The 13,176-nt window shown below is 35.7% G+C and overlaps 1 protein-coding gene across 3 annotated transcripts in view; it reads right to left on the bottom strand.

The window, feature by feature from the left end:
- Positions 1-8,871: 8,871 nt before the first annotated feature.
- Gask1b (golgi associated kinase 1B) overlaps positions 8,872-13,176 on the bottom strand; it is a 49,793-nt gene continuing 45,488 nt past the window's right edge. For all 3 annotated transcript variants that reach the window (XM_047567376.1, XM_047567377.1, XM_047567378.1), the window contains one exon: positions 8,872-12,066. In XM_047567376.1, coding sequence (XP_047423332.1) covers positions 11,859-12,066 — 208 coding nt within the window. In that variant the 3' untranslated portion in view covers positions 8,872-11,858. The remainder of the gene's footprint in view (positions 12,067-13,176) is intronic.

A 13,176-nucleotide genomic window follows, 5' to 3' on the forward strand; every position in this document is an offset into this window, starting at 1 on the left:
ACAAAGGGTCAATATTAAGAATATTAGCAATGTAAGAATGACAATGATTATGTAGAAGGGGAAGTAGTCAGACAAAATTCAAGAGCACAAACCTCTCCATCTGTCCCAGGAGGAAAACATGACATACTTTCTAAATGTGATAAATCAGAAAAAGATGTAACTGCTTTGGGAATCAGTGATAGGTTTTTATGTTCATTGCAAATATAATAAAAACAATCAACCTAGATGAATTTGAGGCAAAAAGGTGAATTATGAAAGAGCACTTAGCTATTTCCAGAAACTAAGAATTGGAAAACACTTCCAATTCAACTAACACAGAGAAAGCAAAAGCCATGAGATATATCTGTCTTTCCCAATGTATCCTCCATGATTTTCTGTTTCTATATTTGTTCTTTCACTCTATCCCTACAATTAACTTCCACAAGCTCACATAGAGAAGAAGCATGGCTTAGACTGTGGGAATTTAGTCTTCAGTTCTAGTTTATTTTTCTCCTTTTCCAGTTCTAGAATTCTGAGTGATGTATTCTGATTGGTCCACTTAAGTCTGATGCCCAAATTTGATCCAATCAATTATAACAGGAAACAAGGATGAATAAAAGAACTGATTTGCCCACCTTAAGTCATGTGTAACACTGAACCTATCAGCTATGGCCTGAAAACCAGGACAGATATGAAATGAGTGTGGGGTAAGGGTAGATGACTCCTGGAAGAAAAAATCTATAGGGAAGACACAAGTTTAGGTTATATTTCTCTCCAATATAATCTGAGGTGACCTGTAACTTTCGCCTTATGCTACAGTTAATTAAGTTATTCACAAGATATTTCTAGTTTATTTTACTTCTTTCAAGGCTACTTCTGTCCAGTGGGTAGAAGTGCCTTTAGACTTGTGTTTTTGAGCTCAGGCATAAAGATAGAAACATCCAGGCTATTCCAGAAGCTTGGGTAACTGGGCATTCACAAAAGAACAAATCTTTCCTGCCAATCTATGATGAACACATACCATGAGAAATCTACGTTTGTTGTTTTAAGCTACTGAGACATGGTTTCATTTTGTTACTGCATTATTTAACTTACTGTTATGGTTTGGATGAGTGTCCTCCCAAAGGACCATGTATTAAAGATTTGGTCCCCAGAGTGGTACCATTGATGTTAGGGGGAGGTGGTGAAACCTTTAGAATGTGGGGCTCTGACACATACTGCCACCATGATGAGTCTCCCTTGTCAGAGGCCCAAAGTTATGGGACCACTCGATCTTGAGTTGAAACCTTCAGAACTAGGAGACAAAATAAACCTTTTCTCTTTGTAAGTTAATTGCCTAAATATTTCATTACAGTGACAGAAAACTGACTAATGTGCCTGTTATGACTACTCATTCATCCTTCCTTTCCATTAACTAGTGTGAATCTACAGAGCCCAATGGCTGCTAACTATATCATGGCAGAGCAATTCTATTTTAGTGCATTTGCTACTCCTCTTCCTCTCTTGCTAGTAGGGAAATACCCTCCACTTCTTTGACCCTTTTTCAGAAGAGACTCCTACAGGTTTGTTGAGGCCCTCATGAAAGCATAGCTTTTTTTATATTTAAAGCATCTTCTTAAAAAATACAGATTCTGGGCCCTGGGACAGAGGATAATAAAAGCATAGATTTGCAAGTATTCTTATCAGCAACAACAATGTATTCCAAAATTTTAGCCCTGACATTTATTTTTTATGTGCTCCCTATTCATATATTCCTCTCCTAAAAATCTTTCGGAGTTCAGATGCTCTTATTCTTAGGTGAATTTTTTCAACCATTCATTTTTTTAAACCTTTAGATTTCCCAGGGCTTTTACTGCTGTCCCACAATGTGACAATAAATCCTAATGAAAGGAATTTGACAGAGAAAAATCTACATAAACTAAATGTAAGGGGAGAGAAAGAAAGCAAAAAGTGAACCTTTTATGAAGGACTCAATGAGCCAGGTGTTTTAATTAGGTTTGGGTTTCTTTTGTTTGTTTTCATATTTTTTTCTCCTTCTGTGACCAAAAGACCTTACAAGAACAAGTTTAGAGGAGGCAAAGTTTATCTAGGGGCGTCATAGTTCCAGAGGTCTCTGTCCACAGACAGGCAACTCCATTGCTCTGGGCTCCAGGAGAGGCAGAACATCGTGGCAGAAGAGTGTGAGGAGGAAAGCAGCTTAGAACATGGCAACTAGGAAGCAGTGAGTGTTCCATTCACCATGGAAAAACTGTATGCCCCAAAAGCATACCCCAGTGACCTATCTCCTCCAGTCACACCCTATGTGCATACAGTTACCTCTAGTTAATCCACATCAGTGGATTAAGGCACTGTAATTGGGCTAAGACTCATAACCCAATCATTCCACATCTAAACTTTCTTGCATTGTCTCACACATGCAGGTTTAGGGGACACCTCATATCTAAACCAAAACACCAGGTTCTTACTGGGGGATGATTTTGCCTTCCAGGTAATATTCTGCATGGTCTGGAGACTGTTTTATTTGTCACACCTAGACAGATTGTTGCTACTGGCATCTAGTGGGTAAAAGGCAGAGATGCCTCTAAATATCCTGCGATGCACAGGACAGATGCCCATGACAAAGAATTATCTTGTTCAAAATATCTCTACTGCTGAAGTTGAGAAAGTCTGGGCTAAAGGTTTAATTAGGAATTTTGTCTATAATTATGAATTTGCAACTCTGATGCTGCCATATTCCTCTTCCATAAATTAATAGCATACATTCCCTGTATTTGAGATAATACTTTTGATGGTGCAACTGACAAAGGAAATGACACAGTATTAGCCTCAAATAGTATTGTCACAATAGTCACCAAAACTCTTGGGAATGTCTTACCCTTAAATGTGATTTGTTACCTTGTTACCTGATTGAAATGGAAGAATACTGAATCCACCCTAAAAGGAACGATAAATTATTCCATTGTTCTCTTACAAAGAACCTAAATTTTGCAAGTTTAATCAGAATATATTCTCACAAAGTTAGAAAGGATATCTGGATCATGATCTAGTTTTTATAAAGTACTATTAAGTTTTTTTTAAAAAATGTTGACCTCAATTTTTAACAGTCCTGGGGGCCCAAAATGAGAATACAGAACATAATCTCTTATTCCCCTAAACAGAAGTTGAGCCAATAACATAGGGTACTTTATAAACGAAGTAATGTCTGGTGTCCTGGAGCTAAAGAAACTGTTGGCACATTCTGCAAAATCACAGCTGTTTCAGTCTCATTTAGTGACTGGTCCCAGTCTCTGAAGCCCATTTTGCCTTTTGAAATATAGCACAGCTAGCTATTCTGCAGCATGTGATTACAGCCACTGACAAGGGAGGTTTTCTTTATTTTTTAGCTCTGTCACAAAAGCTTAAGAAAATCTTGACAAGAACTGTTAAGAAATACAGATTACTTTTTCAAAAAGAAGATGCATAGAGATTTCTCAATGTGCACATAATTGTACATATTTTATCCATACACTAAATACATTTTTAAATCATTAGGTAAAAAGGTGTCTTTCCATAATAAAAAAAATAAACACTAAATTAACCATATGCAATGGTGTTGCAAGAAAAAATTTATGTGACTTCATTCAATTACCATGTGCATTTTTAGATTCTGAAACAAAGTCTGCCAACAACTCTGAATCAGACCTTTCTTACAGCAGGGCCCTATCCCAGGAGACTAAAGAGCTTAAAAAGTAGGGAAGATGCCATATTTTGACATAAGACAGCTGTGGGTGAATACGAAAGGGGACAAAAGGTGAAATAAGTATAGACACTCAACTCTTTAAGAGGCCAAAGTAAGAAAGGGTTGCACACACTTCTTTGCATAAGTGTCAAGGAAGTGAGTCATTGGCAAAAGTTCATGTATTTATTTAGGAAATTATTTTATAAAAAGTGGGAACATTATGGTAATACCCAGTAAGCCCCAAGCAGTAAATCAAGTAACTTCTTTGAATACTATATATTAACTTCTCTCACATTCCAAAACACTATACAAATCATAGCAAATAAGTGAACTGAGAATTTTTAATAAGTTAAAGCATTAAACAAAAATAAACTCAAAAGGATTCTATTCTACAGTTTATTGAATAAATGGTAGTAGATTGGGGACTAATAGCATGGGCTGAAAATAGTTAAGTATCACTAAAGTGAATGATCCTTCAAATTTCATTGGTGAATAAAGTATTTTAATTAAATAATATTTGCCCAAAGTTTTCAGGTTGGTATAAAAACAAAACAAAACCCAGTGCAGTGGCAAGCACCTGTATTCCCAGCAGCTCAGGAAACTGATGCAGGAGGAACCGAGTTCAAAGCCAGCCTCAGCAACGGTGAGACTGAGCAACTCAAGGAGACCCCGTCTCTAAATAAACACAAAATAGGGCTGGGGCTCAGTGGTTGAGTGCCCCTGAGGTCAATCCCCATTACCAAAAAAAAAAAAAAAATTAAGCAAATATTTTTCTAGAGTACACAATGAAATTTCCCATCCTCCTAACTTCACTGGAAAGCAATAGACTGGGAGACAATAGCTACTAGAATGAAGATTTCCATAAATGAGTATCCACAGATCTGAGGATTCCTTGAAATTATATGGAAAACTATATAGGCAGGCTGTCCTTTTAATCAGCTTCTCAAAGTGACCCAGAGCTCATAAAAGGTTTACTGCTACTGATACAATACAAAATTTAAATTAATGCATTTTTGACTAATCATGGTATCATTATGAATATCTTTTGTCTCCAGCATCTACCACACCGGACAGAGAGATGCACATAAGATATTGTAGTGACTAGGTTGATTTGTTCAGTCACAAAAAGACTCTGAATTATTACTTTGAACAGTACTGGTCAAAAATAGACTACAGATACAGTGAAACTTCTGAGTACCAAAACACCTCTCTAGTCTTAAATTCTCTGTTATGATTTAGATATGAGGTGTCCCCCAAAAATTCATGTGTGAGACAAGAATTTTCAGAGGTTAAATGATTACATTATAAGATGTAGAACTTAATTGGTGGATTAATCCACTAATATGAATTAACTGGGTGGTAACTGAAGGCAGGAAAGGTGTGACTGGAAGAAGTGGTCACTAGTGGGTTCAGAGTTTATCCTTGGTGAGCAGAGCTCTCCCTTTCTCTCTCTTAATCTGCTTCGTGGTTTCCATATTCTGAGCTGCTTTCCTTCCCCAAACCCTTCCAACACCATGTTCTTCCTCACCTTACGCCCAGAACTATGCAGTCAACTGACAATGGACTGAGTCTCTGACACCATAAGACAAAATAAACTTATCCACCTCCAAATTATTTTTGTCATGTCTCTTGGTCTCAGTAATGAAAAGTTAACTGAAACAGAAATTGGTACTAGGAGTGGGACCATTGCTATGACTAACCTGACTATGTGGTTCAAAAACCCTGGGACCTGGTTTGTGAAGATAGGAATTGTGAAGTTTAGAGATGCAAGTTGTAAGAGTTTTATATTGTTGTAAGCAGAGCTTAATGTGTGATTCTGGTGGGAGTTCAAAAAACCTGAATGCCTTTAGGACTGTGGATAGTAAAGATTGGCTCATGAAGTTTCAGATGAGGTGGAAATTGGACTAAAGACCGTTCATGTTTCATTCTGGCAAAGAAGTTGCCTACATTTTCCCCCATGTCCTGAGACTTTCTGTGAGACTGAATTTAAAGGTGATGGACTAATTGGCAGAGGAAACTTCAGGTTATCACAGCATTCAGGATGGAACATGTATACTGCTGGCAGCTTTTACTCAAGTTTACTGAGATAAGCACGAGCAGAAAGCAAAACAGAGGTATTTGAAAAACTCGAAGTTTGGTTAGAAAAGTGCAAGTAAAACTAAAACTAAGAAAGCTGTAGTTGTTAAAGAGATTACAGTCAATAAAAATGCTAAGTACTTTACAGAGAAACAATAGGAAAGATAGGCTTGAGGGCATCTGAGGAATTGGCAAGAACTTATCCATCTCAGGCTCAAGGGTATAAAAGTAAAAATTCCTTTGAGAATAGGCCGTGTGAACACCCTGCACAGAGGGCCCAGGAAGTTGTTCACAGTGCTCAGTTGCCCAGGTACTCAGAAGCAACTGCAGCCTGGTCCCAGGAGACTTGAATATAGCTCAAGGTGATGACAGATCTTGATATCAACCACATGGTACTGGTTCTGCAGGAATGCAAAATTCTGAAGTTGGGGTCATGGAGACTAACACTGAGATTTAAAAGGAAGACCTAGAAAGTCAGGGAAAGTATAGCAGGGTCAGAGTCCCTGAGGGCTGTCCCTGAGAGGGTGATATATGAAGGTGTGAGAAAGAAGTTGAAACTGCAGTAGAGACCCAGAGATGCCAGTAACATGGAATGTCTGCCAAGGAAAACTGTAGGAATCTAGCAGAAACAAGCCAAGAGAGAATTTGTGGTTTATAACCAGTAAAACCATAGATGCAAAGCTACACAAGCCCTTTGGAGAGAACATTGCAATGCCATGTGCACCAGATGCTGGATATGGAGCCTTGGGACTTGTTTTCCTAGCTGGATTTCAGTCTTGCTTTGGTCCCATCCCTTATTTCAATGCCCCTATTTCTCCATTGTGGAATGAAAATTATATTTTGTGTAATTATATATTGGATATATGTAACTTGCTTTTGATTGTGTAGAGAGACTCACGGTATGAGTTTGTCTTGAGTTTCAGAGGAGATGATGGACTTAGACTTTTGGGAAATCCTGGAACTATTAAGACTATGGGACTCTTGGAAATGAACTAAATGTATTTTGCATTGCAAGATGGGCAGGAGTTTTCCAAGGCCGTGTGGAATGTTATGTTTTTGATATGACATGTTCCCCAAAAGCTCATATGAGACAATGCAAGAATTTTTAGAGGTGAAATTATTAAATTATGAGAGGTACAAACTAATTGGTGGATTAATCCACTGATATGAATTAACTGGGCAGTAACTGAAGGCGGAAGGGTGTGACTGGAGAAAGGAGATCACTTGGATTGTGGCCTTTGGGTTAATATTTTGTCCTTGGCTAACAGCTCTCTCTCTCTGCTTTTTGATTGCCATGTTCTGAAGTGCTTTCCTCTACCATGCCCATATTCTTCTCTTCCTTGGGCTCAGAGTTATGCAGTCTGCCAACCATGGACTGAATCTCTGAAACTGTGAGCCAAAATAAACTTTTCCACCTTTAAGTTGTTCTTGTCAGGTCTTTTGATCAGTTACTAAAACCTGATTTAAACAATTTCTGTTCCTGAACATTCCTCAAAAGAATTGCTTTCTGGGCTGGGATTGTGGCTCAGTGGTAGAGTACTTGCCTAGCATGTGAGAGGCACTGGGTTCAATTCTCAGCACCACATATGAATAAATATTCATCAACTAATAAAATTCTTTAAAAAATTGCTTTCCTACACTTTTGCCACTGAGGATGTAACTTAAAGCCTAACTACAGGTCTTACCTGATGGTTAATATATTAAAACTTTCCTGGTTAGTTTGTATATCTGTATTGTCCAGCACAGAGCATAACACATGGGAGATGTCCAGTCAACTGGGCAATGTGATTATCAAAAGTTTCATAGAATGAGTAGCTTCCATATTAATTTCATTCTCAACAGGTTCATAAAAATATGTATCCTACATTAATCACTACATGTGCTTTTGTAATACCTTCATGGTTGAAGTTGGAATTTTTTGTCTTGGTAGATAAAAAACTACCTCTGAGAAAGTTTTGGCATTCTAACTTTCTAAGTCATTTCCACACTGTATATTCTAGGTCAACATCTGTGTAATTTGGGGAGTCATTATGCTTCACTTCATCTAGAAGATGAGGGTGTTGAACAAGGTACTGATCCAATGGTACAATTCAGTTATAAAATTATGTAACTGTTTTTAAAACTTGGTAAAATAAAGTTTTCAAAAATATAAAATCATGACTCAAGCAAATAAAATTAAATGACCCTGGGAACAGATATTAAAGCAATTTTTTAATAAAATGTTAAAATGATACTTATACAAATAGGAAATAAATATGTGTCCAAGATCTATTCAAATAATTAACTAATGAATAGAATAAGATTATAAAATTATTTAAAGACTATCTCAAAAACTATTTATATGTAATATTAAGATAAAATTGCTGGACTAGATACAAAACTGGTTAATGTCCAAATGGTACTAAATTGTAAATGTTAGGCTTATTTTTCCACCAGAAAGTAATTATTTACATTTCTATGTAATAAAAATCCATGTTAACCTCTGCCCCCCAAACCTATTAAATAGCTCATTCAGTAGAAAATCAAGACCAGCTTCAGAAAATTTTTCTGACAAGTCAAATTATCTCCCATAAATGAAAGTTCTTGATTCTTGACTATACTATTTAATTTTTAGAAAAAGATCCCTATCATTTTTATTTGACCCAAGCACAATTTCCATGTTCTTCAAACTAATTCTATAAATGAACTTTATTTAATTCTATGCTCAGATGAACATTATAATTTCATAAGAGTGTACAAATGATCTAAAGCTAGGTATTTTATTTGTTAGATGCATAGTAATGCATACTTACAACAGAATAAACAGGCTATCATACAAGCCCAAAGATTCTAAATATTTTAAGGATAAGTCTAAGACATATTTTGATAAGCTCTCTAGGTGCCCAATAAACTTATGAGTAAAACTTTAAATATAATTGTAAGACTCACACCAAGAAAAGTGAACTTTTCTTAGAATACATTATATGTAACCAATTTGTTTGTCACCCTTATGTGACAATGTATATACATACACACACACACCACACTGAGAGAAAGCATAATGATCATTGATGATGATATAAAATATAGGCACACACAAATATTATTCAGTAAAGGTCTTGACTATTCAATTGTTTCTTTATTCGTGGATAGAGGTAACAAATGTTCTTCTATACTTCTATACTTAAATGTTCCAAAGCTTACCCATCTCCAAAAAAGAAAATGAACCCACTTACCAAAAATAACACACGTTTTTACTATCTAATGTTTTATTACAGATTTTTATGATATATATTTGCTTTCATTTCATTAGCTTAAAGAAAAAAGTCACACAGAGTAAGTTTTCGCATGTTTTCCATGAAAAATTATTCTATTTAAAATTTGTTATGTCATAAATAAACTACATAATTGTTTGTGAGGCCCAAATTACAGCATAATCTGAGTGATTTGAAATGCACAGTGTTCTCATTGTTTCAATTAGAGAAGTTACCTATTTTAACCTTCAGCTATCCAGTATTCAAAAATAATACATCATGAATTATTCACTGATTACAAAACACAATACATTGTTAAAATTCTGATGTTGCTAAAATAATATGTTCTTGGACCTTTCACTTTGTATTAGGTATTTTAGAATAACTAAAGGCAAATATAGTCAGATTCACATACAGTAGAACCAGCAGCAGTGTAGCTTAAGACCACATTAAAGACAGCTTCTAAGGAGCTTGCAGTTCCTATCCTCAGTATCACAAAAATGTGGATTAAGATGATAAATTCTATTTTTTAAAAAGCCTATTTGCAAATATGTTACCTTGATAAGACTAGGTATAAGCAACTTGCAAGATAAAAAAAAAAAACAGTTATTTCACATCAGGAGCTCAATTAAAGAGAATTTGAGTCTCCAAACTTTTGTTAGGCTAATTTTTCATTAAGAGAATGATTTATGAGAGAAGGTGCAAAGCAGAGAAGAGTGGGAACTCAATGGACCAAAAATACTATGAATCTGTGACAACAGAGGCCATATGGGGAAAATCAGAGAATAATTATCCAAGATCAACTTGCAGAAGATATATGCAGCAAATAAGAGTACTAAGTATTGAAGTTGAGTAGACAAGTTATAAATTGGTAATCAAATGAACGCTCTCTCCTTGGTCCATCTTCTCTTGTACTTAACATGCTATTTTTACAATTTCCTCTATAAGTTTTTATAAATTAAAATTTATATATTTGTTCTTTTAAAATCCAACCTGTAATTTAATGCCTTTAATGGTTCTAAATAACAGTGATATTGAGTTACCCTTGATCAGAACACAGAAAAGGCCTTGCATATTAGCAATAACAGACAGGACTGAGGAAAGAGACAATAGAATTTATTACGAACATTCATAATTTGTATTTTTCAATATTCAGGGAAAGAAAAACTCAAGAAATAACACTTACCCCTAGTTTTATTTGCTTTTTAAATTTTGCTTGCTTTGTTTTCTGTTTTCATTTGTTTGTTTGTTTTGTTTTTGCTGTTGTGGAACCCAGGGCAAGGGCTTTACCATTGAATTATATCCCAGCCAGTAAATTAACTTTTAAATAAGCAGAATGGGTGAGAGTGGGAGGGAAATGATGGTTTGTTCTACATTTGAAGTCTTTTTATGAGTACCTATGATACAAGATGATCTTGGGTAATTTCCAAGAACATGAAGATCCAACAGATGGATACGATTATGTTCAAGACCTTCCAAACTCATTATAAAGTTCTCAGAGGAAGTTTGGGGGTAATTAATTGTGGGTTAATATTGTCCGAATTCATTGTTTTGATTGTAGTTGTATTCTCTCATTGAGCAGAACTGATCAGAGTCAAGTTTTAAATTATTCTACCTGTACTTCTCATACTGAAATAAACTAGACAATAAATTTAAACACACTCAGTATTTAGACCTATTGTCCTTATCTGGGCAAAACCAATTAGATCAGATTAAATATAACTGCATAGAACAAAAACCACTACTATTAATAAAATATACAGAAATTATATCCTTCGTAAAATGACAAAGTTTTAAAAAGCATTTGTTGAAAAAAATACTAATTATATTTTCAATAGGTAACTTCAGACTTTAGAATTGTTTAACTTCACCAGGGCACAGTGGTGCACACCTGTAATCCCAGCAGCCCTGGAGGCTGAGGCAGGAGGATCATGAGCTCACAGCCAGTCTCAGCAACTCAGCGAGGCACTAAACAACTTAGCGAGACCCTGTCTCTAAATAAAATATTTAAAAGGACTGGGGATGTGGCTCAGTGGTTAAGCAGCCCTGGGTTCAATCCCCAGTACAAAAACAAACAAACAAACAAAAAAAGAAATTGTTTAATTTCTAAAACACTAGACATAAATTGGATCAACACAGAGAGCAAAGCTAACTAACATATACACGGTTAGATAAGATATTTCCATACTGACAACAAAGTAAATTTCTAAAACAACAATAGAATGCTATTCTCACTGCTTGGAGATGGCTGATTATTTAGAAACTGTAAAAAATATACCGGTGGTTTTGTAATTCATCCACCAAATCTATTTAGAACACATTTAGAGCCTTGACTGCTTTCACAGATCACATGCCTCAATTTCCCAATGTAGAATTGCCTTTGGCAGTGCTAGGACTGTGGTCTAAAAATCAGCGACAGAAGAACCTCAAGAATCATTCCCATTAGTAGCTGATCAGATAAGTCATTAGTAGTTGGTCAGCTAAGGCATAAAATATGTTTTATTAAAGGAGTCAGTACCTCTGGTTAATACTGCTGTATTAAGTGACATAACAAGTGCTTTTACAAACTAGTTGGAATAATAATTGGAACTATTCTATAACCAGGTGTTGAGACACACTTGTCATGTCATTCAAAAATATCAATGAATATTTTTGAGTTGAATGTGTTTTTAAACCTTTTGAAGTCTACAAATGGTGTTCATAGTTGTCATATCTACTTGGTTAAATTCATTTATGTTATTATATTCATATATACTGTCTCATTCCTAGAAGGACTTGAGGTTGATATTCTTGATTTAAAAACAAACAAAAATGCATAAACACATCTAGCACCCTAGACAGAGTCCTTTATGTCATTCATTCATAGGTAACACTTTGATCCCATGTGCATTGATGTAGGTAATAAGAATTTTGGCTCTCTGTTCTATTACATCAATAAGCTTTTCAATTCCTTGTCTACCACCTTGACTTTCCCAGTAAACCTTATCAAGAAACAGAGACTGAAGGAGTTTCTGCCGTAAATGCTGGCTCTTCAGAACAGAAACTGCAGATTCAGGAAACCTGAAAAGACAATGTGATATTTCATTCTTAGTAATTGCTTGGAAATATGAGTCCTTTCCCAATTGCTCTGCCATTCATTCATCTGGCATAGATCACATAATCAAATGATACCTAGAGAACGAAAACACTTCCATCACTGCCAAGCTGACACTTCTCTTAATGATAACATAGAAGCACATCTTTCAGGTGAACTGAATTTCCTAAGCCATTCAGAACCTGACATAGTAACATCTTACTTAAGGTCATTTATTTGTAGGCGAAGAGTGGCATAGAATTAGGCTTCCAATAGATAAGCAAGAATACTTTCCTCAATCTGAGCTCTATCTCGTCAGTATCCTCACAAGTGACAAGTTGGGATTTTGTGTAAGGAAATGTGAGAAGAAAAATGCTGAGTTTCAGAACGGAGCTCTCCATGAGTAGAAGTTACACAATTGAGAAAGGAAAATTTCTCATTTTACTAAATACATTTGGGATTATTGGGAGCATTTTATTTAGTGGAGGGTTAAAGTGGGACATAGTTTTGATCTACAATGCCCCCCAAAAGACCTACATGTTAAGGGCTTGGTCCTCAGGGTAGTACTATTGGGAGACAATGGAACCTTTTAAACATGGGACTAGTGGGAGGTTTTAGATGGTTACCCCTGCAGGGGATCGTGGGGCCCTGCCTCTTCCTTTACCTCTCTCTTCAGATTCTTGGCCATGAGGTAGATGGGACTACTCCTCCATGCATTCCCACCATGGTATGCTGTGCCACCACAGGCAACAGAACCCATCAGTCATGGAATGAAACCTCCAAAACCGTGAGCCAAAAGAAACTTATTTTAATAAATTGATTATCTCAGGTATTTATTACAGTAATGGAAAGCTGACCTGCACAAACTGTTTGCAAATAAATTTAGTGAAACAAGTGTTAAAACCAAGTCACTGCATAAAAGAAATCTCTCTGGAAAACCTAAGGCCAATTTAGAAGAGTCTTTGTTGAATTACCTTAAAAGGGCACGAAATTCCATTTGGTCTCTCTCAGGTTTCATTAAAATATTGATGAAAATATTATAAAATATTATGGTTAATAGTAATTTTAAAATAAACCCAATTATACCTTTAAAACTA

Source organism: Sciurus carolinensis, chromosome 10, assembly GCF_902686445.1.
Source record: "Sciurus carolinensis chromosome 10, mSciCar1.2, whole genome shotgun sequence".
NCBI classification, from domain to species: Eukaryota; Metazoa; Chordata; class Mammalia; order Rodentia; family Sciuridae; genus Sciurus; species Sciurus carolinensis.